We start from the raw sequence: 27,958 nt of genomic DNA, 5'->3' as shown, positions 1-27,958 counted from the left end.
TATGAGAGAGCTGGGGTTGTTCAGTCTGGAGAAGAAAAGGATCCCGGGAGACCTTATAGCACTTTCTGATGCACAAAGGGGGCCTACAAGAAAGCTGGGAATAAACTTTTTGGCAGGGCTTGTTACAATAAGACAAGGGTTAATGATTGTAAACTGAAAGAGGGTAGTTTCAAACTAGATACAAAGGAGAAAATTTTTTATGATGAGGGTGGTGAGGCACTGGAACAGGTTGCCAGGAGAAGTTGTGGATGCCCCATCGCTGGAAGTGTTCAAGGCCAGGTTGGATGGGGCTCTGAGCAACCTGGTCTGGTGGAAGGTATCCCTGCCCAGGGCAGGGGGTTGGAACTAGATGAGCTTTAAGGTCACTTTCAACCGAAGCCATTCCATGACTAGTCCGCAGATTAGAGACCTCTGAAACAAAGCAGCAGGATATGTGTATTTCCCTTCTTACATTTAAGATGTACATCCCCTAGCTTTTCAGCTGCAGTTTGAGGGAGTTGGTTGTATGCTTTAGCTTTTAAGGTACATTGTCAGGGAGTCATTTTGCTGAGATTTACTATTTGCATGTATCAGTCTGTGCAGAATTCTTTTTTTCTACATAGAATTTTTTAAATTATTGCTCCTAAAAAAACAATCCCAACATTTGGAACACCCTATTATAGCAGTTTACCCTGTTTCTAAGTTAGTCCAGGAAAATCTTCCAATTTACTTGTTTGCTTGAATATTTATCTGTTTTATTATGAACTTTGGTGACCCTTGATCTCTTAATTTCCTGTTTGTACACTGTTTGTATAGTGTTTTTGTTTTAATGTAATCTAATTGAAACAAGTAATACCACAGGTTTATTAGCTCATTATAACAAATTACTGGATAATTAAATATTTTTTTGAAGTCTTCTGGCTTGTAACACTGCTTTTGTTTTGATTTCAGAATGCTCTCTTTAGTTGTATTAACAGAAATGAAAGTAAGTATATAATGAATAGTTTATTCTGGTTTTCTTTTGTATCAGTCATTTTTTTTCTCTAAACTATAAAATATTCTGTGGGTGAACATATTCTCAAACACATGGATTTCAGACCCATATAAGCACAAGCCACAGGAGTAAATTGTCTTACTCAAGTAATAAGGGGATTTGGCTATTTGTATAATTAATATCAGTTTTTAATTTGTGTATCTGTATTTGTCTTTTCTGTCATCTTTTTCTTCTGCTTGTTCCTTTGATGTGTGCTAAGTAGCAAAAACAAACGCATAGTTGAAATTTTGAAGAAAGATGCAAGTGTTTTGTTGCCTGATATGTTTATATAAAATGAAATCAAGGTCTTAGAATTAATTCTAGTAGAAGTTGTTCTCAAGAACTACTATATGTATTTAACAACATAGCCAAAATGGGTGAATCACCAATACCATCTCTCTGGGTTTTTTGAATGATACTACTCTGATATTTGTTTGTTTATTACTAGTATTTCTCTGATAATTCAATTATGGGACACGTCTGGTTACCTAAAATAAGAACAAAACAGCTGAAAATGAGATTCAGCTGGCTTGCTCATGTCTTGAACTTGGGTTCAAGGCGACTTTAGTACTGACTTTTTTTCTCCTGCCAGACAAACAAATGTAGTTTGGCTAGTTACAGATATTTCCAGTCATTCTGTAGACAGAAACATTTCAATAGAGCATAGAAATTCTTGGTTTTTTTTTTTTTGTTTCCTTGAGCATCATTGTGTGTTATACAGACATGCTGATCTCTTCATTTCTCTGCATAGGAACCCTTAGATTTTCTGTTTATTTGTTTGCTTCCCCAGTGGGGTCAGTCTGTTGCAGTTATGCAGGTCACCATACAAACTGCCGGGAATATTGCCAAGCAATTTTTCGGACAGACTCCTCTCCCGGTCCATCACAAATTAAAGCAGTTGAAAATTACTGTGCATCTATCAGCCCTCAGCTTATACACTGCGTGCATAACTACACACAGTCATATCCAATGAGGAACCCTACAGACAGTAAGTAATTCCTTCTTTACTGAAAGTTATAGAAGATCCTGAAAATGTACTTCATGTCCATTTTATATAAAATGTGTTATTGTAGAAGTCTATTGTATAAATTGTATTACTATCATTATATGAGTTTATATAATGATAACTTTTGGGTTTAGGTGCATTATTAATTTTTATTTCCTTTTCATTTTTACATTTTGGTTTTGTAGTTTTTTTCCAGAGTTGATTCTGTATCTATTTACGAGAAGCAATGTTATTTAAGATTCTTTGGAGGAGAGGGCAGCACCTTCCAGCACTTTTATTTCTTAGGGCTGTTTATGTTGTACCTCTTTAATGTTGTTTTGTGCTTGACTGTTAACTATTTTGTTAACAGGTTTGTATTGCTGTGATAGAGCAGAAGACTATGCGTGTCAGACTGCTTGTAAAAGAATTCTAATGTCAATGAAAACAGAGCTTGAAATTGTTGATGGACTTATAGAAGGCTGCAAAACCATGCCTCTCCCTCAGGACCCACTTTGGCAATGTTTTCTTGAGAGTTCAAGATCTGTTCACCCAGGAGTCACTGTGCACCCCCCACCTTCAACAGGCCTCGATGGAGCTAAGCTCCATTGCTGTTCTAAAGCAAATTCTTCCACATGTAGGTCAGTACTTCTTTAACCTCATTTCCAATTGTGAAAGTTCTTAGGAATTTGTCTTGTTTCTGGCCTTTGCCTGAATCTTGCTATGTACATCAAACAGGAAGTTCTGGAATTCTTAGAAAAAATACAGGTTCAAGTAACCAGATAGTAATCTGTTGGGTAATCTATTCTTTGTATCTCAAAACATACTGTTTTATAAAAGGAATCAACCTTTTCTCACATTTAGCACTGGCTTATTGTAGCAGACACAGTAAGTTAGTGAAACTTGTACCATACTTGTGGTCATAATAGCCAATATTGCAGCCTCTGGTTAAGAGGTCTTAACCAGATGCTAAAGAGAGACAAAAGGACAACAAACTCCACAAACTCCCAAGTGCCTGGTTGCTTCAGGTTAAAACCTTGGCAGTATTCCTTTCTAGATGCTCTTCTGGTTTTTCTCTGAAAAATAACTTAGGCTATGTAGTAATTAAATAAGGGAACTAACTATTCTGACATTTAGAAAAACAAAGGTTTTCAGCAAACTGTTGCATGCTTGCAAATTATTGAGGTATTTTTAGTCTAGGATGCTTTTCTGCCCACTTTAAAAATAGATGATAATTGCATTTTAAATGCATCGGTATGTCGGAATAAGTGGCAAACATTTTTGAGCTGTTACTTCCTTTTATATCAAAGTTTCCAGTAACAACATCGCTTGAATGCAGCAGGATCTTTAATGAGTTTTGTAGTACAGCCCTGGAATTACATTATTTCTTACAACATTGTAGCATAGGATAGTTAATAAAGTATCTTTTAGTTCCTTGCTTTGACAGTGAGTTCTAAAATGGATTCTTTTATCAAGTTTTTAATAGGCAGGAGATCTAATAGTACAATGAAGTTCCATACCTTGGGATGGGAATAGTTGTAGTTTGTAGGACATTGCCATGAACAAAGTGAACTGAGTATTGCTGACACCAGGAAACATCTCAAACAAAAGCAGCAAACAGTATGGCTATTTCAAACATCAGGGCAAAAGAAGGAGTGTATTTTGCTTGACAGCCATTTCTGTAGGAGGAGAAAGTGTGATTTGCAGCTGAAGAATGAGATTAGAAGTTGTTTGTTGTGATGTCAACTTAGATTTATTACCAGTAAAATTAGCTGGCATAGTTTTCATCTCAAAGTTGTAAGTTCAGGTTTCCAACTGTTACATTTTTATTGGATATTGCAATTTTATATCCTGAAGTCTTTTGGTCTTACTAGCTTAAAGATGTGCTGACATTCGCAAGCAAAATGGGTTTTTTGCTTTGAGCACTACTTTTGGGTACCCTTGCAGACTTTGTGGGCTCTAATCTATCCTCTGTGGTGAGCAGAGGCTGTTGTGAGCAGCAAAGTGATGGGCTATATCTGAATGACTGTTGTTCTTTTAATTTTATTTTCTTCATCTCTATTTCTTTTTCGTTTTCAGAGAGCTCTGCACTAAACTTTATAGCACGAGCTGGGGCAATTCACAGAGCTGGCAAGAATTTGATCGTTTTTGTGAGTATAATGCAGTTGAAGTTTCCATGTTGACCTGTTTAGCAGATGTTCGAGAACCTTGTCAGCTGGGCTGTAGAAATCTTACTTACTGCACTAATTTTAATAACAGGTAGGAGAGAGACACTGAATATTTTATAAAGGAATTCCTATGCTTTGATTTCAAAAATAAAATGAAATGTTTTTAAGACTTATTTTGAGATTGTATGTAGCTTTCTTTCTGCAAATATGGTTTTAGTTAATTTGAAAATAAGTAGTTTTTCTTTAGAATGAACATTTGGAAATGTATTTAGCAACAGATGTAACAAAATTTAGAAGAATAAAAGTTAACCCGTGAACTTGTAAAATGTCACTGTGTATTACCTCTGCATATTCCTCTGTCTTACCGCATAGACAAGTAAGTCATGGTTACTGGAATATTGTATATTATAAATAAGGTAAAAGTGTTAGTTAAATTTACATGTTACTCATTTTCAAAATTCCTTATTTGCAGAGATGTTTCTGTGGGTTTGTACTCTATAGGACAAAATTAATTAAAACTGGTGGGTGGAAGTAATTGCAAGGTTACAGTTAGAGTTTTAAAAATCTCCTAAATTTTCTTAGGTATTAGAGATCACTGGCCTTTTTTTTTTTTTTCCAAATTGTATGTAGTGGCATGAGTGTTGTATGAGTAGGAGAATCCCAAGCCTGGCTAAATATAAAAGATAAATCAAGTTGCATTAGTGATTCACCAAGAAACATTTACATAGATATTTGGGCTGTCTAAGATACTTGCTCCTAAGTCAGCTTCAGGTGAGAAATATTAAAGTGCTACTTCATCTAAGAGATACAAGTGAGAAGGGAATTTCAGCCTTGAGTCTTAAAGACCTTATCTTCTTTAAAAACAGATTTCAAATTGATTCTGTCCTTGCTTTACCGTGGGAGGGATTAATTGCTTGTATACCACAAAAAGAAAGCCATATGAAGGATGTGGAGTTCATACGGTGAAAAGGGAAAATGTGTGGTATTTTCTTTTTCTTTCATACATGCTATATCTTACCTTCTCTTTTTAAGACCAACAGAACTTTTTAGAAGCTGCAATACTCAGTCAGACCAGGGAGCCATGAATGACATGAAGCTATGGGAAAAAGGGAGTATTAAGATGCCATTCATAAATATTCCTGTGCTTGATATTAAAAAATGCCAACCAGAAATGTGGAAGGCAATTGCCTGCTCCCTGCAGATTAAACCTTGTCACAGCAAATCTAGAGGAAGTATTATCTGCAAGTAAGTACTGTGGGGAAAACAAAAACCATTTTAGAGGTTTTACTAAGGATTTCAACGAAAACTAAAAAGCTGTAGGACTGTGTTTGCTACGTTAGGAAAGCATGGCGAGGCAAACATGTAAGGAATATGAAATTGCATGGTTTCCATTGCTTGAATCTCTATTGCATGGTTGCCATTGCTTGAATCTCCATCACTGTAAATGAAGATGCTTGTTAATGAGATGGATGTATATGCTTGCATTGTAAAGTGAAAGAAAAAAGATTTCTTGAAGGTTTGTGGTTTTTTTGCTCTCTGTGGTGTTTTAAACCTTTCCTTTCTTTTGGTTTTGAGATCAACTGATAACTTTCAGGTGACAGAAAGGTCTGAAAAAAAAAGGTTTGGGTTTTGGGGTTTTTTTAATAAGTTTTGAGAGTAGGTGAGTAAGGTGATTTTCTTTTAGAAAAAAGAGCAACTAATAGTGTAGGTAGGGAGGTAGAGTTCAACCCATGTTAGACATTAGTAAATGAAGGAAATGCTTGGTCTTGGAAGACATGCATATGATGCCTTAGAAAATGAAGATCACCAAGCCCAAAGTCAAAGAGGAGTAGTACAAGCAGTAGTTTCTGTCTGTGTCACAAATTTGTTCCTCCCTCCTACATGAAATGTAGCATGTATATATATATATATATATATATATATATATATGTATAAACACTCTGCTGTGAGGCTTATCAGGAAAGTTGTGGATTTAGGAAAGGGAATAATATGGAAAGAAATCTTTTTCATATAAGCCCTTTTTTGTTCAAGTAGTCTTCATGAAGTTCTGTCTCTTTATTTATCTGTAGATCAGATTGTGTGGAAATACTGAAGAAGTGTGGAGATCATAATAGATTCCCTGAAGGCCACTCAGCTGAGAGCATTTGTGAACTCTTGTCTCCAACAGATGACTTGGAGAATTGTATACCTTTGGATACTTACCTGAGTAAGTACTGACATACCTATGCAACAAAATTAGAAATCATGATATTGTGAATGTTTGTCATTACTTTTAGTAATTTTAAAGAAAATTATATTGAATTTGAGACATTTTATTTAATGTATTAGAGAAAATTGGAATTTTCAAGTTGCCATAGTTCATTGCTTCTATTCCTTCTTGTATTGGGCTAGAAAATTATTGGGCAGACAAGATAAAGGAAATATATTTTGCGTGTGAAGGATCATCCAGGTCATTATTTGCAGGACTGAGGATTAAACTATTGTAACAAGTTAACTACCTGGTCATAGCAAGCTTCTACATCTACAATTAAAGTTAAAAAAATCACAGAATTGTCAAAAATATGATTTTACTGGACATAAAAAATGCTAGGTTCTGCTGATGAAAAATAAACTTCATTTAAATCAGTGTAGATGATGTATATTGTGTTTTCAGGCCCAAGTTCTTTAGGCAACATTGTAGAAGATGTCACACATCCATGTAATCCAAACCCATGTGCAGCTAATCAACTGTGTGAAGTAAATCGAAAAGGATGTCAATCTGGAGAGCTGTGTCTTCCATATTTGTGTGTGCCAGGTAAGGTTTTTTAGGCTTCTCTTTTTCTGAATTTTGCCGATAAACACGTCATTGAAATGTTGTTGAAGGTTTTAAAGTGAATTGCTGTGCCAGGATTTAGCGCAGCTGGCACCTGAGGACCACACAGCCGCTCACTCATTTCCCCTCTGGCCTGGGGAGGAACAGTTTAGTCACTGAAGTAAAGTAAATAGTTTTAATAGTTATGATGGTGCTGATGATGAAAAGTGAGATAACAAAAAGAGACGAATACAGCCCAGAGGAACCGAGAGATGCACAGTGCCACAGCGCCCCTCCCACTGACCCAACACCCATCCCCTCCCACCAAAGACCTCTGGATATGCAGCCGATGGTGTTTCTGTTCTGCTCCCTTCAGTGACACTTCTAATGTGGTTGCAGCTCACCAGAAAGACACGTATGGTCATTTGGGAACTGCTTTTTTAGGACACTTGTGTTGTCTAACCTCTGCATCGTGTGTAAATGTGAGCTGACTGGGCAGGGAGCCTCACGCAGCATAAGTTTCAGGTACCTATCTTTGAAATGGTGGGGTTGGGTGGATCAAACCTATTAAAGAAGCTGTGAGACTCTGCAATGTCCAGCTTGTACAACCCCTTCATTGTTCTGCCCTAGGCACTGGTAGTGCTTGCCACAGTTTTCCCTTTTCCTTTAAAGCAGAAGCTGCCATTCAGTGACCTGAGGGGTTTGCTGTGGTTCTTGAAGCGGAGTGGAAACTGTGCATGTAGTGACCACTTGAACACGTGTGTAAGCGAGAGCAACACTGATTTTTACACTGAATTGCGTGGCGCAGCCTCCTTTCTAGAGGAGGTGATAGAGAACATTGCCATAGCTGTCTCACATCAGTTCCCTGAGCCTCTTTTCTTCCAGCAGTTCTGTGGCTGATCAGCAGCTTCCCCAGTGGTTCCTAATAAAAAGAGGAAAGCTGGATTTTGCTTCACTCATACATCTGCTCTCCTTGTGCTCTTTTAAAAGCCTTTTTAAAAAAGGATGGACTTCAACTTTCTTTGTGTGAGCCTAGGGACATTGTTTTGGTTATGCTTTTATGACCCTTAAAAATATTCTTGTTTTCCTGGAAAGCTGAGCCTTATTACTATAGAGGTTGTATTGTCTTCACTTGCTGCAAAAGTCATTCACAGTCATCTGAAAATAAGCTCACACAGAGCTTTTGAAGAGACAATTTGCTTCCTCTGAAGGTTGGAAAGTGACTTTTATGTTTAAATTCAGTGTTTTTATTTGCTGAAAGTTTCAGGGGGGTTGTTGCGGTTCACCCCTTGTAGGGTTATTTCTGCTATTTTATTATTTTTCCTTGCAATTCTTAAAACCTGTCCCTGTCCCTCTCCCTCTCCCTCTCCTTCTCCCTCTCATCAAATCTTAGAACCTCTCATCGAATCTCAGAACCTCTCCTCCCCCTCCCCTTCTTTTTTAAATCCACTTCTCCTCCTTTTTCTCCCTTTCTCCCCTCTTCACATCTACTTCTAAGAATCCTTCAGTGTTCACTTAAGAGATACAAGTAGAGAAGAAAGGCACAATAAAATATGTGAGAGAGGGGAAATGACTGGGCTTTGCTTGAAACCCTTTAATTCAAATTCTTTATTGGAGAGACTGAAGCATGTGTAGTATTTGTCATATAACATGTTTCATACTACTACAGAGCTGGAAAATTCAATTACTTGAGAATTATTGTAATTTCAAGTCTATTTCTCAAAAGTAACATCTTTACAGGTACTTCAGAACTTCATCTAAAGCAACTATCCTCCATTTTTACTGTTGCTGCCTCTATGAAATGGGTGAATTTAAGGGCAAGAGTAAGGCTGCTCAAGAACATCTTATGTTTTTTGAAAGTCACTGTAGTAATTCATTTCAGTAGTGGCAGTTGCCCCTGTGTTTACTACTTATGAGCTATTTTTTTCCTTGTATGCAGGCTGCAAACTGGGAGAAGCCTCCGACTTTATTGTCCGACAAGGTACGCTTATCCAAGTTCCATCCTCAGCTGGTGATGTTGGGTGTTACAAGATTTGTACCTGTGGACAGAGTGGATTGCTGGAGAACTGTATGGAAATGCGCTGTGTTGACCTCCAGAAGTCATGCATTGTTGGAGGACAAAGGAAAAGTAAGTAACAGAGCGGTGATGCATCCAGCACCTGCTCCTTACCTAATGAATTTTGAGCTACATGAGAAGACTCAGAGGATCTGAATTCTGAATTTGTTTTATGATAATATACAAAAGCTGATGATTGCATCCCTATATTTAATATTGGGTTAAGTCTTACATATGCTGGAGGGTTCCATTGTTGAAATGAGTACTGAACTGTCAGAACTGAACAATCTCATTCAATCACAGTCCTGTGTGAAGGGTGTTCTCAGTACACCATTTCTTTTTAGCATGGAGTGGTTTCTTTACTAGCTCCAAATGGTTGGTGGGGGGTTGTTATGGATTTGTTGGGGCTTTTTTTCTTCCTTTCAGTGGCTTGTGGCATCTGGACCCATGAATTCCCAAGGTTTGTGTTCCCACTCCAGTGGTTGGCACAAAGACCTCTTTCCCTATTTATTGGTGTCATCCAGCTTAAGGTTTGTTTGTACTCATGCACGTATTCAGAGTAGGAAGCACACTTCCTAAAAGTGTAAAAATAGGATTGGATAAAAATACAGGATAGGTTGTGGTGATCAAGTGTAGGGTTCAGTGAGAAAGGCAGACTGTCCAGCTACCTGTCTACACTGAACCAGTCCCTTTTTTCCCTCTTCCCTGTTTAGTGACTGTAAATCAGCCGTTTTAAACTACTGTCAGACTGTTGTCCAAGCAGAGCTAAAGCAAGTTAAAGATGTCTCATGAGTCCAAAATTGTAGTTTGTCACAAACATAATTTTCAGATTAGGACTAAACCCTAAATAATGAAAGAGCAGGAAATTGGGATATTTCTTCCTCACAAAAGATACCAAGTCAAGCTAAATAATCAATTGTACAATTATTTTCATCACTCAGGAAAGTCTGCCTGCAGTAGTCCATGGAATGGAATGGGGAATTTGTTGTTGTTGTTGTTTGTACAAGGAATATAAAAGGCAGCCAAACATACTTAAAACTTTTTTTTTTTCCAGAATTGGTACTATTTGTCCATTGAAGCAGAACACTGAAAACATCTTAACATTAACAATATATTTGATGGGCAGTTGTAGAAAGTATCTGGTGAATGCAGATATTTTTAAGATGCAGTTGTTAACAAATAAGAGTTTTTAAATGGTGACTGTAACTTTTTATGGGCCATTCTATCCAAGGAAACTTGCAGTTTTTCTGATTATTGGTGAAAATAATCACAAAAATATCTGATGCTGTATTTGTGTTTTATGGTTGCACAGTGTACAGCCCTCACTTGTTCTGGTAACCAGAACAATATGTGTAGCTGTAGGTATTCAGTAAGTGCTGTCCATTTAAAAACAAACTACCACAACCCCAAAACCAGACACCTTCCTCCTTTACCTGGTGACTCATGAAGTATTTCTCATGATTAAGACTCTGGCTATTATGTAATAAAAGATAAAAATTACTAGGTTGCAGATTTGTTAGGTGATGCGTTAGATATTAAAAAGCAAAGAATTAAGTTTATGGTCACCGTGTAAATATTTTGCAGTGACTATATTTAATTGGTTTATATGTCACTTGTAAAAAGCCAGGGTTTAGACATAAAATCTGAACTGTGTTTTTTAAAACCATTCTCTATAAAGAAAACAACCCTGAATGTTTTGAATGATGCTGGGGTTTTTTGTGTTGTCAGTTGATTCCAGCCAATTGCTGTTTGCACTCTGACAGTGAAAGACAATAGCCCTGCACAGTTTTCAGGTGGATCTTGAGTCAGGTACTCCGAAGAATCACCTGAGATCCTGTGTTTGGCATTACATTTTAAGCTTTTCTTCTTCCCTACTGGCAAATTCCTTCATCCTTTGAGTTGTACTGTGGTGTAAAGAGAGCTTTTAGTGCTACAGAGGCTTCCTCTCCCATCCCCTCTTGTTCTGCCCTCATTTGTCTCTGAATTGCTCCAGTGCTGAGGGGTTTCCTTGTGCCTGTGTAATATTTTCTTAAAAATTCTAATCCTCAATCTCAACCCTTTGAAGAGAGATGAGAAGATATAATCTTATTTTGTAAGGCACAATTACTATTACATTTTCCTCAAGAATTGTGTATTTATTGGTAGTCTTTGATAACCAGTTTGGGTACAGATAAATCAGAGTCTGTCATCAACATGAATCGATTGATACAAAATGTACATCACAGTGAAGGGCAGTCATATGGAAAGGTCAGAAAACTGAACTGGAGCTGCTTAATTGAAGAAAATACCCCTAAGTTTCTTAGATTCAGGTGTAAAAATGTTACTGACTTATAAAATACATTCCAATCCAATGAAGGTTGGAATGAAGTATTGGCATGTTTACCTCTTGACAAACACATACAAGTTGTGCAATGTGTGTGAGACTAAAAGTTTAGGAGTTAGGAGTGTTATGTAAATTTAATTTAGAAGAATGTGTCTTTATAAAAGCTTTACCTTTAAGCAAACATGAAACTCGCTAGCCAGACTTTATTGTTCTTAAAAAAAAAAAAAAAAAACGGAAAACCTAATTTATACAGGCTTTGAAAGGACTAAGTGCCTGCTTCTGTGGTTAACTAATTAATCAAAACCACATGTAAACAGACTTTTCCTTTAAGTGACAAAAGCAGAACTTGAAATCTGTTGGAAAAAAAGGGATGGAAATTTCAGTGGGAAAATATACTGAAAAGGGAAATTACAGAAACAATTAATGAGAATGTAGTATCTATGTAGTGCATATGAATATGTCGTCTTCTGGTGTATTTGCATTAATTGTATGTATTTACTTAATTCATTTTAAGGCCATGGAACATCCTTTCATATAGATTGCAATGTCTGTTCCTGTTTCGCTGGAAACTTGATTTGTTCTACACGTCAGTGTCTAACTGAGCACAGCTCAGAGGATGAACGTCGGAAGTTTACAGGTAACCTTCCAAACCATGGAAACTGTAGGCTGAGTATCTTTAAAGCAGGGATTATCAGCTGAATTCTTTATACTGTATTAATGGAAAACACCCGATAATTTATTACTTTGGGTTTTTTAACTATTTATTTTTCTCACGTCCAACCTGCACTGCAAGAAAAGCACATACTTTAAAAAAGAAACTCAATACAGAAAAACAAAATCTCAAGTAATACATAAAAATAAATAGACAGGATGCACTAAGGATGAGAGATAAGGTGTTTAGTGGAAAAACAGAGAAAGCTGAGTAGAATGAGCAAAGAGGCAAGACACAAATTTCCCTTCCTGCTCCTTGTAAGTGCCTGTGTGCTCCAGTGTTGCTAAATGACAGGTGGGAGGAAAGGGGTGAAGACAGAGACGCCTCAGTGGCGCCTTGTGTCATGGAAAATGAGTGTGCACCCAGTCCCTGTTCTGTGTATTGCTCTTGCAGGTTTGCCCTGTAACTGTGTGGACCAGTTTGTCCCAGTCTGTGGCCAGAATGGGCGCACGTATCCCAGCGCATGCATAGCTCGCTGCGTTGGGCTCCAGGACAACCAGTTTGAATTTGGATCGTGTATTTCCAAGGATCCTTGCAACCCAAACCCTTGTAATAAAAATCAAAGGTAAAAGCAGAACATTTTTCCAGTTTTCTTTGGCTTCATCCACTCATAAAGCAGATTTACGTGTTCTTTGAATGTATTGTATATTGTAACATTCTACTTTGGGGCTATTCCAAGAAAAATAACTGTTTGAAGTAGCTGCTTTTTATTTGTCATAGTAATATTGGATTGTAATAACTGACAGTTCTTGGTTGCATTTTTGTAGTTCTGTGTCAATTAAATTCATTATACAGATCTCAATTTAGCAATAAAAGAGACTTTATGTACACTTTCAAAAGTGGGAGAATCAGATTTTGTCAAAATGGCAATAACTGTCATTTTACTACTTTGTTTCACACCTTCTTTTACTAGTTTACAGATCTGAATTCAAGACTTGGAGTCAGTCTTGCTTATTCAGCCAAGTAATCTGTGCTTTTTGACTCTAAAATAGGAAAATATCAATCACACTTCTTTTTCATAAACTTAAATCTTGTGAAAATTATGTCTGTACAATCTCTTTTCAATATCAAGAAAAGCAAAATCTGCATAGACAAATACATAACAACAAAAGTATGCTTGACCCTTCTTACAGAGATCAAAGTATGTGGCTCACAATATTGGTCTCTGTCTTCAATTTTCTCAGAGTTTTGCAATACTACAGTCTCATTTGAATGGGTGCATTTTTCTGTTTTGAAAGAAAGCCATCAAAATAAGTTGTGTAATATTGTGCTTTCATGAAAGCTGATTGTTGCAACTTTAGGGTTTTTTTCCTTTTTCTGCACTTAAAATGCCATGATGCATAAAAATACTGAGAAAACACTGTAGTTTTGTAGCTGTTACAGCCATAATGGCATTCAAAACTGGAATCTCAAAGCTGCATTGTGGATAAACATTTCTTTTTTTTTATGTTTGAAATTCAGAGTGTACATAGAGGCTTTCCAGTTTTTCAAAAAACCATTATGCTTAGAACCTCAACTTGTAGTTTCAGTAAAGGACTGTACAAAATACATTTTTCTGGGTCAGTTTGATAATGTAGTTCAAACTGAACATGCTCATCTGAAAATGCCCCGATGCACTTGGAATCTATTTAGGATCTTACATTCCACTTGTGTTTAAATCTCAGAATTTCCGAGCCTTCCCTAATATCAAAGGCATGTCTGTAATGCATGGGAGCACAGCACTCAGAGAGAATAAGGACATATTGTGCATTATCCAGTGGTGGCAGCACTGCTGTAATTTATGGAAGGAGGGGGTTGTCCAGAGAGGCCATGAGACCTTTCATCAGCCTGTTCAGCAAACTGCACTGGCTGGCATTTCTCTAGCAGAGGGGTGCCTTGCTGGGCCTATGCCAAATGTTTTGCAGATAAGATCGTGGAAGGTATTGAAGGATGTTTAATACAAAGGGGAAAGAATTTGTGCTGTTTTTCTGTCTGTACTTGTCAGTGAAGGCCGTAGAGGAATGGATGCCAAGAAAGTGTAAATGTGGGATTTTTCTGCTTGTTTGCAGTCATCCTCTAGATGGGATGTTGTACAATATTCTGAACCTCCAAAGCTAGAATCCAATTAGATATTTGTAACTGAAACCATATAATTTGGTAGGTCTTGTTTTCACCCCTTTCTCAGAGAAGGGTAAGACTAGACCTCTGCAATAGAATCTTTTTTTCTTGCTTTTTCCATGTTTTCTCTTGCCTAGCTGTTCTTAAATATTCACTTACAAAATGAAGTATGGGAGTAGGTAAGAAGTTTAGCCAAGCCTTTGTCAATAATCCATTGAAAAATACTTGGTAAAAGATAAATATTAGTGGAAACTGTAGTTGTGTTGACATACATTGACTAACATGGTGTGAAACTGTTCCAGGTTTGTATATGTGACCTGAAATGGGCTATTCAGAGTGTTTTATCACTTGTATTTCCTGCAGCTCTGCAGAACCAGTTAGCTCTAAAGCACTGGAGAAAATTTCACTGAAAATATTTTCCCTCAAAATTCTAAGATGTAAAAAAAAAAAAAAAAAAATCCCATGACATGACATGAAATTATTATGACTTTCTGCAGGTGCATACCAAAGAAACAAGTTTGCTTGACCAGTTTTGAGAAGTTCGAATGCAGCCAGCATGAATGTGTACCAAGGCAGTTAAATTGTGACCAGACACGGGATCCTGTTTGTGACACAGACAGTGTGGAATACACTAACTTGTGTACTTTGTATCAAAAAGGAAAAAGTTTGGCATACGGAGGACCATGCCAGGTAGGAAGTGGTTCTGGCAATAAGTATCAAATCTTTGTTCCTTGGTGTTCAACTTAATTTTTTTTTCAATATTGTTTGTTTGCTTGAGTCTTTTTTAAGTATTCTTTTTGGGGTTTATAGCTTATAAAATGTTCTGATAGAAATCAGTAATTTAAAAAACTTTAACTAGTATAAAAATAATCTCATAATCTTCAGAGTTCTGTCTGTTGTTTCTCTGCTTTAGTTAACAGTTGTCTCAAAGGCAATCAGAAGCTCTACTTATGCTTCCTTGGGGGTAATACTCTTGATATTTATATCTTCCTATATATGCTATTAAAGCTTGCACACTAAGGTGTGTTTGCAGCAATTAGTGCAGTTCCTTGGTTACTTAAATGCTAATTCTTACCAATTTTAACTTGTTAAATTATAAAATAATGCCCGGTCATAGAAAGTCTTCAGCTTTTTGTGTAATTGTACCCCAGGTTTACCAAGTTCATTGCTCAGGATCTATTTACAGACTAGGCAGTCTGTAAGGATTTTCTAGTTAGTCTGCATTGGATAAGTTTTCATAATTATCCTTGAGAAGGATTAAAATTAGGTTTAGTTTTTGCATCCCACCACTCTCTACGGTGGTGTTAGACAAGCTACTTCTGTCACCTTACAGTAACACATACACAAATATAAATAATATAGGTAAATAGGTGATATATAAAACATACAGTAATGTGTTAGAAATACATGTGCATGCACACTAAATTTTAAGCACACAAAACCACACTAAGATGAATTAAATTACTAATGAGTTGTTAAGAAATTAATTTTATTAATAGACTATTTTAAGGTATAACGAAATTCTAATGGTTTTAATTGATTTAATAAGTTAAATTCTGGTAATTTTATTTAAGCATTAGCACATAACAAAAGTTGTTGGTTTCTGAAATACGTTTTATTGTGCATTTCTCAGACACTGTCACCTTCTTGAAGTACTTACCCTTTTCATTTATGGCCCATTTATAAACTGGCAGGTTATTTCCTCTGGATTTCCTATCTTTTCAAAGGCTTGACAATTTTAGCAGTGAATTCGCACTAATTTTGGTTTTCCTCACGTTGAAACTGCTCTGAGGTTTGTGCAGCAGGGCTGCAGCGATGTTTTGGGCCTTGCTGTGTTGCAGCCGTTCTGCAGGTCGGCAGAGCCCGTGTGCGGGCACGACGGGCAGACCTACGGCAGCGTCTGCGCCGCCTACGCCCAGCGCGTGGCCGTGGACTACCACGGGCACTGCCAGGCCGTGCGCGCGCTCTCCGACCACGGCTTCCACTCCGAGTGCGCCTTCGTCCAGTGTCCCCAGCTCTCTGCCACGGGCTGCAAACCACTCCTGGCACCAGGTGGGGAGAGTTCTCCAGGCTCTGGGTATAAATAGGGGGATACTGGGAACAAAACACAGGCTTTAAAATGTTGTATTAACAGAAAGTGTAAAGTAATGACTCTACTTAGGGCTAGAACAAGCCAATATCAGAACCAAGATGAGCACAAACCTGAGCTGTAAAGGTCTTGGCTTTAGGAGGCATGCTCCTTCAGTCTTTAAGAGACTGGCAGCTGGGATGGGTTTGGGAGAAACGAATGAGGTCTGTGGTGTCCAGGGTAGGATGCTTCTAGGAATCCAGTGAGTAATTTTTCAGAAGTGGTAGCACAGATACCACAGTGGAATGCTGAGCTGTCATCAGCACAGGGTTCCCAGAAGGACAAAGATGGTATTTAATTAGAAGACAGAGGAAAATAGCATATGTATTCACAGTGGAAGACAGCAGGAGTGGTTTTTCAGTGTGCTGGTTTGAACCAGTTTTTTATTGTGTTCACAAGTGCTTCCTTTATGAAACAACAACTAATCACAGGTAATACACAGAGCAAGAAAAGCTCTGTTCTCAAAACAAAAATGTTTCATTCATTTTTCTCCTTTCTCGCCCCCTTTGAAAAAGTGCTTTGTAATAACATTTAATACTGTAAATGTCACTCTGTGAATGTGAATTACATATAAGTTGGAGAGTGGATTTAATACACAGGCATGGACAGAAAATTGAAATATTATCCCTTTGGTTTCTGACATGATGAGGAAAAACAGTAGGAGAAATACAATGTCTGTGAGACAAGCACTTTTTCTCCCTTGTTATCTAAAGATTTTAAGCTCCAACATGATGCAACTGCAGAAATTAATGCTTGCAATGTGCATAAATGCTTTTGTCATGTCCTAGCTACATGAACTCTTGAAATCCATCACTTCTGTAGTTGATATGCATGCATCCATACAAAATCTTGGCTTGTGGTATACACAGTGCCTCCAGTTTTTAGCTTACGTAATGAAGGATCTTAAAATGAATGAAAATTCATCTTGTTGCTTCATGCTGATAATAGTAAATATGTGTCGAAAGGTGACTAATTTTGCATTATAAATGTTTTAAATACTAAAAAAGTATTAGAAATCTGCAACTCTGCTGTCAAATTGAAACATTTACTTTGCTTTGGTAATTTTGCTATTTTCATTCTCAGTTAATATTTAAATTTTGACTCTTGCTTACTTAAAAGTGAAAAGACTGCTTGTTTTACTACTGAGATTTCTTTAATTCACCTAGGAGCCTGCTGTCCACTGTGTGCTGGAATGCTGAGAATCTTATATGACAAAGACAAGCTGGATAATTTTGCAAGGGTAAACAGTTCAATCATGCCTAATGTGAAATAGTATATGAAAAGTCAAGTTACAGTGCCCTTCCTCCTGAAAGGTTAACATGTTATAAAAGCCATTATTTTTTAGTTGTTATTTGTGATTGTTGGGTGTTTTTTTCCTTATACTGCTTATAGGTCTCTTTATTTCTTTATCTGAGTCATACAAAATTAGAGTATTAGAGTAGGCACAAATAGAGAATTAGAGTAGGCACAAACGAGCAGACTCAGTTTTGCAGTTTATATGACTTGTAATACTGCAGACAAATTATATAGGAACAGCATCTATGATTCTACTGCTTTCCTGTCAGAGATTGTGTTTGTTGGTGCTCTTGTGTGTTGACCAGTTTTGCTGAGTAACAGTCTCTGTTGGGTCATGCCTACATCCTGGAGTGTTGTCCAGTTGTCACCTCTAATGGTACCAGGGACACAGTGGGTACTGCAGCTTCTCAGTTCACACATTACAACATGTGACCATGAAGAAGAATTTTTAGTTTCTGTTAGAAGAAGGCTTTCTAGTTAAAGAAATTTATTTGTCTTATTCAAGTAGTTGGTCATAACTACTCTCATCTACTAAGCACCCTGACATCTGGATTGTAATGTCTGCCTCTTTTAGTTCAGACAGCTGGTTCACGTGAGAAAAAACTGCTTCAGATACTAGAGAGTTCTATAAATTTAGGGCTGTTCTGCCTCTTGTTTCCACACTTTACAGTGTGGGAGCACAAACCACTGTAACAGATAACCATTTACATTATTTTGAGGTATGTGGTACATAGACACACTAACCATGAAGGTGGAGAACAACACATATCAAAACCATGGTTATTTAATAAATAAATATTTTCCTCTTTTTTTTTTTTTTTTTTTTTTTTTTTTTACATTTTTGGAGGGGTTTGTTTTCAGGTTTTTTTTAGAATCATTTCAGTTTTATATGCATTGAATCCTTTAGGTCTTTTGCTAGCATTTAGAATAGAGTTTAGAACTGAGTAGTTTAATGGCTGAAACACATTCTCTGGCATGACATGATGTTATTAAAACTGTGGAGGAGAATTTTCCATAATATGACATTATCTGCAGAGTTCTTTGTTTTCTTACAGGTAACAAATAAAAAGCCAATAACAGTACTTGACATACTTGAAAAAATTCGCCTGCACGTGTCAGTGCCACAGTGTGATGTGTTTGGATACTTAAGCATAGAATCAGAAATTGTGATTCTCATCATTCCTGTGGATCAGAACCCCAAACCATTGCAGGTAGATGATATTATTTGATTTACTCAGCATCGATTTGCTTCACTTTTGTACCTGTAGGATGGTGCTTGTTTCTCAGGCAGATACATTGTATGTCATTTGATTGCTCGTGCCCCGTTACGTCCAACTCAGCTCCAGCTTCTGTCTCCTTCTCAAGCAGAAACAGCCCAAAATGTTACCAGGACTTAGGAAGAAAGTCTTGCTGGCCTGGTCAGCTCTCACTCCACCTGCAGCAGGTGCTGTCAGATTCCTGGGGGGAGGAGGAGTCTGAAATCAGAGGCCACCACTGCTTACCTCATTGGTGGCACCTATTGTTAAGCTAGACACTCCTCAACTTGCAAAGCTGTGGACCTCCAATATTAAGCTTGTCAAATTTAATCTTCACCAGAGGCAGCTTCCAATGCTTTTAAAGAGACTTATTACTAAATTCCTTTCTGGGGTGCAGTAGAAAGTGAAGTGGAAAAAATAAATTTCCTAACAGAAATTCATTAGTATCATCATGTCAGTGGGGGAATAGAAACCTACTGTTTCTCAGGTTCTATTACTTCCATTTTTCCTTTCCCATAAATGAAATCAGTTTTCTCTGATTTGGAAGAAAAAGCCCAGAAAGGAGAAAATCTTGATTTTTGCACTGTTGCGCACGTCAAGGAAGTAAGTTGGTCAATCAGGAAGGAAGTCCTCAGTTTTAGAGGAACTTTCTTTAGTGATAATTCACTGTGGGCTTTTTTGCATCGACATTCAAAACACATAACCCCTCGATAACTTGTATACAGCTTCCTTCCTGTTCCTTTTCTACTACTGAGGACTTCCACAGGAGTTTTCAATAGTATCAGAGTCCATGATGAGACCTCTGATCTGTTTTCCAAGTTCTCCCCAAAATTATCTAAATCTTATGTGCTGATGGGAATATTTTTGCATTGGCATTTTACATGGTAAGAGGAGAAATAGTAACTTTTTTTCCCCTAGATTGAAGCCTGCAATAAAGAAGCAGAGAAGATCGAGTCTCTGATCAATTCAGACAGCCCAACATTAGCGTCACACGTGCCTCTGTCGGCTCTAATTGCGTCTCAAGTACAAGTTTCATTTAGCATTTCTTCTGCTTCCGCTCAAGTGGCGCCTGCTCTGCACCCCCTGTTCATAAGCCTTCTATTCATGCTGTCATCAGCATTGACATGCTACATGTAACTGCTTAAGAAATATGCATGAGCATTGTGGCATTTGTGTGGTGAAGGACATTCGGAGTTGTTGGTCACTGAACAGAAAACAAAAAACATGCAACATTCAATGAACTTATATTTTTCAATGAAGGACTAAAAGTATTTGAATAATGTGAAAAGATGATTCTCTTATTCATAACTTTCAGATGACTGTTTCAGCACAATTAGATGGTTTTCCATGGATCTTGGAAACATAAATATGCTCTGTAAGGTTCTGACATAATGGATTTATGATTTTGAGGAGAAGGGATCTTATAGGGTTTTTTCAGCAATGAACTAAACAGTGTTTTGAGTTTACTGAAGGATGCCAGTTTTATATTATTCAGATGCATATCAGTGACAATGAAGGCATGCACCTATTTTAAACATCATTTTTGGAAGAAAGACATTGCTGCTACTTAATTACCTTACCAAAAATTTAAGAGTTTATTCTCATGTAAATATGCTTGCATATTTTATTATGAAGAAAACAAACTAGCCCTGGGCCTATTTCAGTAGGCATCGTTCCTTGGACTGGTGAATACTTGCAGGACTTTGGGCTCACTGCTTGTAAAATGACAATCAAGCTCTATGCTAGTACCTGACTTCAGTGAAGAGATTTGTGTTCTTTTTATAGTTTTGTACATTTCAGAATCTCATATTGGATGCAAAATTATAAAGAATCTCAGTATCTATATTTAAGTGCCATTTAAAATATTGCAGTATTTGCATGTTATCTAATGAAATTTATACTTTAAATGTTTATACAAACAGTATGTTTTATTACTTATTGTATTTTATGCACCTGACTTTACTCTACATGAAGTATTTTATATCAGTATTATGATAGCCAAGTTTTGAAGTACATACAGAAAAACTTATTTTTGCCAAAATGCTGAACTTTGAAAGAAAGCACTGAAAACTATTTGAACATGTATGTTGTAGCATGTTTGTAGCAATTATTTTATGCTAAATCTTTTAAATGCAAAAGCATTAAAGCTTTTTATTTTAATAAACACTTCTGTCTTGTGTCCTTGTGTAGAATGCATGTAATTTTATGGATTCAGCAACGCTGCATGTATTTTCCTTTCTTTCTCAAAATAAGCACTTAAAACTAACTGCACTTACATACATGTATGACTCACATAAATAATGTTCCGAAACAGATGTCAAGAGGCTCTCAAGGGTGGAAGTGTTCTTGCCAAATACCTTGAGGAAGACTCATGCACATAATCATCCAAGTCTTGAAACAAAAAACTTGAGTATGTTGATAATCCATCTGTTTCTGAAATTTGTTACGTGGATTCTTTAGACTTGGACACAGAAAGAGAATGAATGCATTTTTGGAAAGCTTTTTGAACTGAAATGGCTCAGATGATAGCCCCAGAAACTTCAAACAATTCAGATTGTTTATTTTTTCCAAATCATTATCAACTATCTCTTCAATGTGTAGCCTGTTAGCTTGCCTAACATTTAGCTGAAGCAGATCTGATGCCTACTAAAAGAAAGGAATTATAATTGTCTTAAGAAAAAAAATATATATATTTATACATACATGTGGGTATGTATATAGATATATAAATACAGATAGATAGACAGACAGATATTCACTACACCAGAAAACTTAGTAAAGAGCTTTAAAAATACTTTCAGTGGAATAGAATATACAGTGAACTTACTTTTATACGTCTGAAAATTTTCTTTGATGAAAAAGTGTAACAAAAAGTTGCCTTAATTTATGCAATGGATCTGGGAGAAGCAGAATTTAAGCCCAGAGATTCTGTGATTCTATAATTTATATGTCAGTGTCCATTGCTTGCTAGAAAAGAGTGAAGTTTTTGAGAGGTTATGTTAAATATGTACAGAACCAATGACACTTCATAGAATCCTAAATTCTGAAATGAAGTCCAGAATTCAGACTGTACAGGGTTTACAGGGTTTTGTTTGGGGGTTTTTTTCCAAATAAACAAAAGCACTTAAGTATTTTCTAGGTTTTCTCAAGACCTTGGACTACCTCAAAAGAATGAAGAAAGTTTACTTGTGGGTTTTGAATTCAGTTCAACTGGGATAATACATAAAAGAAACCAAGCCCAGTCTTAATTGCAACTTAGGAAATCTGAACCTGAGGGGGACAAATCAGATACAGATTTCAGAGGAGTTTTCCATAAAAGTGCTAATGATCTTCTGTCACCATCTGTGTGGAAATCTGAGTTCACGTAAAAGGAATGAGACAGCACAAGGGCACTTCAAAGCAGCCCAAGCCTGTTTGTTACTTTTGTAACAGGACCCAGATGAAACATCTACATTATTTGCTTCTCTGCTGAAAACCAGCAATGGCAGTAACTCACTCCAGAGAGATGCCACCGTCCTCTTCCAGTTTGCTTAGTCTGGCTCTTCCCAGCAGGGTGGCATGGAAGGGGAGATGGCAGAGGTACCCTTTGTACACCCCCAGGAGAGGATCAGCCACAGGGACAATACCGGATCAAGTAAAAGCAAGAGAATTCTGGCTGAGTTCTGAGTCCAGCAGGAGCTAGCATCTGAGTTCCAGAGGTGAGGAACAATCAGCTCTGAGTGGGCACAAAATCACACCTCGAACTGCAGTGTCACTTCACAGCCCTGCTCCTCTCCCACGCTCTGCTTTTATGGTGCTTTACGCACTGTCATCGGTTGGAGATTTGCACCTGTGTCTCTTGATTCAAAGGTTAAATGTTATTTATACATCTCTACTGAGTTCATGACACTGCTCTAGCTCTTCCTTTTACACATAACAAAGACTATTTCAAAACTTTTCCCCACCATCTCTATTCCTAGGAAGTCCTGGGAGCAAATACAAATACATGAATGCTCTGTGAGACTGGCCCAAGTGTTTCGTATTTGAAGTCTGGACTATAAGGTGACCCTATTGTCAAGTGAATGCCAAAAAGTAACAATGAGGGGGAAAAAGATTTCTCTGTCAGGGTTGTGCAGGACGTGATTGCAATTTCCTGCAAGTTCTTTCAGCTGGTGCTTTTACACAGTGAGACAGTGGCTCCAGCTGCCCCATGTCCAGCAGTACTAAAGGTGGACAACTGCATGTAACTCTTTCACCTCCTAGGAGTGGCTGCACCTACCACTGCTAAGGCATTCTGCCTCCCATATAGGTGTTTAGACACTTGTGCCTTCTCTGGGCTGCAAACTTTTGCACAGCCGATTGCCTATGCCAAAGAGAGTCTTTGCCCATAAACAAACAAAAACTCTGTGAGAAAAATGTTTCCAAGCCCTAGCAGGTCAGTTTGTCTCAAGTTATCACAACTACAGTCAAAAGGATATGCCTCTTAGGGAAGGAATTAGGTAGCACATCAGCTTTTGCTAATAATTACCATGAAGCTGAAGGTTTCAGTTATATTTGAAGCTGTAAGTCTATACAAATTCAATGCTATCAACAATCACATTATGGAAGGCCAACTGTATATAACCAATATTGAAAGCAAAGGTGCTTACTTTGAAAACTGGGGAAACATCAATTGCCCAAAACCTTTCTTTTGCCCAAAACTCCTCTCAATTTTAATGGACTTTGTACATACACTGCTTAATGGAAAAAAGTGTGAGCATTTCATCTCAAGAAAGATTTTTTTTTTTTTACAGTGGTAACAACAAATCCCTGGAATTAACTCCCCAGAGACATAGTGGAGTCTCCCCAACTGGAAACTTTCAAGATACAACTGGACATGGTGGTAAATGAACCAAAAGGTTGGACCAGATGATCTTCTGGAGCAACAGTGAAATATCTAAGTAGAAGTTCTCGTAAAAGGATTTTTTTTTTTTGCGTGTCAGTTCCTAGGACATTAAAGAACAGCCTTCGCTGAAGATGCAGTAATTCCTGAACTAGTGCAGTAATCCTACCATTACTTACATAAAGAAAGGTTTTTAACCTTACATTTTTCATTAGATTATCATATATATGAGAACAATTCTGATTATAGGTGTACATATATATGTATGTGTGCGTATATATGTATTAAAAGACATCTGTGAACTTATAAATTACTCTCAAGCTTGTATTAACACATACCTGTTAATTAGATTTCAGTCCGTTCTTAAAACAGAATAAATCTATTCTTCTCCCAGTGTATTCTCTGATTTGCCCTCCTCAAAGCTGGATTCTGCTTCGTTTGGCCAGGTCCAGTAAGAACAGTAACCTGAGCCAAAGGGTGTTGATGCCTCTGTAACTCTGACACTCCTTCATAATTCCATAGCTTCTTGATGTAAAGAGCCACCCCTGTGTTTTTGCAAATGCCTTCTGTTGTGCTTGGCAAGGTTTCTCAGTTTGTTTCTTTGTGCTCAGTTCGCAGCATGAGCTGCAATATATACAAAAGCTTTCAATCTGTTTTATGCAGTTCTGACTCTCCTTCTAAGCCAGCATTCCTCTGCAACAGTACTGAACAATCCTAGGGGGTTAAATGATTCAGTCAGTGGGTTATGATATACAGCAGAACAGAAGCTCTCACCAGTGCTAATGTGGCAGGTTTCAAATTAAAGCCTACTCTTCAGCTTGTTGTTCTGCAATTCTGCACTGTTTGCTGACAGTGGAAGAAATGGATGGGTTGTTTGGTGTATAAATTCACTTTCTAGACAAATTTTAAGCCGCAGCAGCAGGAGCAACATTCAGTAAATATAAATAAAGATATATTCATATGCACATATATGCATGTATACACACAAATATACATGTATATATGCACATAAATATGTCACAGTGCTCTGTATCAGGCTTCGTATCAGCCTCTTCAGGAAGAGCACATTTGGCCATTGTAGAGAATTCAGGAATTTATTTTAGTAAAGAATCGAAATATGAGGGGTTCATACTTTTAAGTTTGAATTTCCTGCACAAATGGCAATCAAAGATGCAGGATGACACTGACTTATTACATAGTTTATACATGGCGTTGTCTACAAACAACGGCTAAAAACATACAAAAAGGTTAAAAAGGTAACTTTGGATTGTTTCATTTTTAAGTGCACTCAGCTGCAGCGGTTCATTTTCCTCTGAGTTCACTCTGGTCCCTCCTGCTCAGCTTCCAAGTACCAGTGGAATTGCTGGCATGAGTCAGGAGCAGCCATCAACCCCCAACCGCTGCATGATGTTCAGAGCTTCTGGCATAACAAAGTTTAAATATTTGCAGCCATTAATTCCATGCAGCAACTGAGGCTCCTGTCAGAAAGTCTGTGGCTGTATTGTCGTTAGCAGTGGCTGTGGGCACCACCAGCTTCATCCAGATCAGAAGCAGGGACGTGTCTTGGCCAGAAAACAAGATACAACAAGCAGCCCATCTGGTTTTCATGCTGGAAACCAAATACTTTCATACACATATTCCCTGTGCATGTCTTGAATATGGCAGGTTGTGCATTTTGCTTCTTTAACAGGCTTGAAGTGGCAATATAAACTCTGTATCAGTATCTCATGACTCAGTACTTTCTGAAGTGCTGCTCATATCCATAATGCAGGACTTACTGTGTCCCAGTACCACGGCTTTAAGACTTTACTCAAGGCCCAGATGAGTCAAACAAGATGTAAGAAAGGCAAATATACACTTCCAAAGTAGAGAAAATTAAGTCTATCATATTTTCCTTTCTGGCTTTAGAACGTTTCAACAGGAGAAACAGTACAGGCAGGAAGAGTCAGAGGAATGAAACCATGTAACAGAATGCTTATCATAGAGACTAGCAGAAAAGAGAGATGGAAACCATTTCCATCCAGAAGTGATGTAATAAGGATGTGCCATCACAACCAACCTCACCATAGACTTCCCAGCCCTGCTCTGGGAGATGGCCAGGCAGTGCTGGTCACCGACCACAGCGTGAGAACAGAGCAGGCAAAGCTGTGGCCTGTGGCGGGGAGCTGAGTTACCCTTCTCCCAGATCAGTCAGTTGTGATGGCAAAGCAGCTAGCACAGTCCAGACTGTAACAACAGCGATAGATGGAACTGAGATACTTTTCACTATTCTGAGGATTTTAGTCAAGTTTAAGTACACTCAAAAATATGCAAAGGCTTAACTACAATCTGGTAACAAGCATATGTTATGTTCATGTGGAGAAGTTTCTCTTGGCAACTGTTTGAAAAACTTCAGAGACAAACATGGGTGTGAGCAAGGGCCAGAGCCTCAGAAATGCTCTTTGAACTTTTCACATCATTGTTGCTGCATCGAGGGCAGGTGCAGTACAGAAATACAGAATGTTAGTAATTACTGTGTCACCCATAACCCATCACATCTTGTGTTCATTTTCTTTTACTTAGTCAGAAGCAGCACACTCACATTCGCCGTCAAGGAGTAAATAAATAGCAAATACACACAATTATAAAAAGACTGAGTTAATGTCACTGGACCACACTCTGCAATAAAAAAATTGTTCTGTCCTGTTGTCAGTGCTAAGTTTCCCAAACTGAATATTTCACTCAAGTTTCCCTTGTACAGCAGTGCTGTCCATCAGCAGATCATGAACTGATCCAGGTGAAGATAAAGGCATGGGCAGCATGGATGCAGCAACTGTGCCATCCTTTGATGCTCTGATTATTAATAGCAGAGAAGTTTTCTACTGGAACATAGCAGGAACATCTTAGGAAATAGATGTGCAGCTGCTGCTGCTGATCTTCCATACATTTTTACTGCCTGCTACAGCAGATTTATAACTACTTTACTGGCAGATGCCCTTTTCCAAGGACTCATTTGTTATCTAGAACTGTTAGGAAAGGCAGACCCTGCTGGCAGCACAAGAGGCAGTGGACACAAATGAGAAACCTCAAACTTCATCTGAACCTCACTTTTACCATGAGATTAAAAACAGTGTTTGGCACAGGTTGCCCAGAGAGGCCAAAGGTATTTTCCATTGTTGAAGATACTCAACACATGATGGGACACAGCCCTGAGCCCTAGGTGGCTCTGCTGCTTCCCACACCAATAATGCTGTAATTCTGTAATAAAGCTGAGTAGCTGAAAAGTACCACCATACATGCTAACCATTTTGCCGGATTCCTCACTTACCTTGCATTTTTAAAATGTAGTGATTTCCAGTATTTGAATTTGAATTCCGCAATGTATTTCCTCTCTGCAAGTTAATTCTAGATCAACAATTCCATTGCAGCAACACATTATCACAGAAGACAAGGTTGGAAAGAACCTCGGGCATCATCTGGTCCAACCTTACTTGGCAAAAGCAGTGTAAAAGATGGCCCAGAACCCAGTCGAACTCAGCCTCAAAAGTGTCCATTGCTGGGGAATCCACAACTTTCTTCCCTGGAGAGATTATTCCAATGACTGTTCTCATTGAAAAAAAAAATCCTCTTTCATCTACTCATAATAAATATCAAATATTTTTGAAATGTTTTACTTTGTGCATCCAACCCACCTAGAGCCATCCCACAGCGCTGTGCTGCATCCAGCAGGCAGGTCCTTGACACCCTTGAAAAAAAATGGCACTCACTGAGCAAGAGGGTTGAATTCATCCAGTCCTTCCCAATCAGGATAAAAGTGGTTACTAAACATCCAGCAGCCCTCCTGGCTTGAATGAGAGTTCTGTGCTTCACTTGGGTGATTCAACCCACAATTTAGTGACAATAGTTATGTTTGAAAAGAATCAAGTGAGCTGAAAATCCATTCCATACAGTATTACTTATTCCTGAAGAATGTCTTCATGTCTTCTCTCATGTATTATGGCCCTTTCTGTGTTGTGAAATGAAAGGTCTTGCCCAAAATATACAGGTTAGTAAAAGACTCTCAGCCATAACCCAGACATTTCTACTTTGAATGTTTAACACTCAGGTTGCTTATCTAGAGTTCAGGACTAGTTGTATTACAATTTCAGATCTATTTTTTGAAGTTTGCATTTAATTATGGCTTCCAAATGCTAATCTTTTAACACAGAAATCCTCTGCTCTCCAAAACACATATCAATTTCACAGGTTCTAAATCACTGCTGTGATGTCTGCAAAAACTCACAAGATTTTTCACAGA

At 37.7% G+C, this 27,958-nt stretch overlaps 1 protein-coding gene across 4 annotated transcripts in view; it reads left to right on the top strand.

The window, feature by feature from the left end:
• RECK (reversion inducing cysteine rich protein with kazal motifs) overlaps nucleotides 1-27,734 on the top strand; it is a 53,215-nt gene extending 25,481 nt beyond the window's left edge. The window contains exons 7-22 of one of the 4 annotated variants that reach the window (XM_063404235.1): nucleotides 931-964; nucleotides 1,803-2,000; nucleotides 2,368-2,635; nucleotides 4,074-4,253; nucleotides 5,195-5,407; nucleotides 6,232-6,368; nucleotides 6,816-6,956; nucleotides 8,893-9,081; nucleotides 11,847-11,969; nucleotides 12,438-12,609; nucleotides 14,639-14,831; nucleotides 15,983-16,193; nucleotides 17,436-17,509; nucleotides 18,621-18,776; nucleotides 22,374-22,519; nucleotides 23,594-27,734. In XM_063404235.1, coding sequence (XP_063260305.1) covers nucleotides 931-964; nucleotides 1,803-2,000; nucleotides 2,368-2,635; nucleotides 4,074-4,253; nucleotides 5,195-5,407; nucleotides 6,232-6,368; nucleotides 6,816-6,956; nucleotides 8,893-9,081; nucleotides 11,847-11,969; nucleotides 12,438-12,609; nucleotides 14,639-14,831; nucleotides 15,983-16,193; nucleotides 17,436-17,509; nucleotides 18,621-18,776; nucleotides 22,374-22,487 — 2,403 coding nt within the window. In that variant the 3' untranslated portion in view covers nucleotides 22,488-22,519; nucleotides 23,594-27,734. Of the gene's footprint in view, nucleotides 1-930; nucleotides 965-1,802; nucleotides 2,001-2,367; nucleotides 2,636-4,073; nucleotides 4,254-5,194; nucleotides 5,408-6,231; nucleotides 6,369-6,815; nucleotides 6,957-8,892; nucleotides 9,082-11,846; nucleotides 11,970-12,437; nucleotides 12,610-14,638; nucleotides 14,832-15,982; nucleotides 16,194-17,435; nucleotides 17,510-18,620; nucleotides 18,777-19,739; nucleotides 20,988-22,370; nucleotides 22,520-23,593 lie in introns of those variants that run through there. The other 3 variants (XM_063404226.1, XM_063404244.1, XM_063404219.1) reach the window with 3 other exon arrangements.
• Nucleotides 27,735-27,958: the final 224 nt, after the last annotated feature.

This window comes from Prinia subflava, chromosome 1, assembly GCF_021018805.1.
Source record: "Prinia subflava isolate CZ2003 ecotype Zambia chromosome 1, Cam_Psub_1.2, whole genome shotgun sequence".
In the NCBI taxonomy this organism is placed as follows: domain Eukaryota; kingdom Metazoa; phylum Chordata; class Aves; order Passeriformes; family Cisticolidae; genus Prinia; species Prinia subflava.
This window is presented reverse-complemented; position numbering and strand designations above follow the sequence as displayed.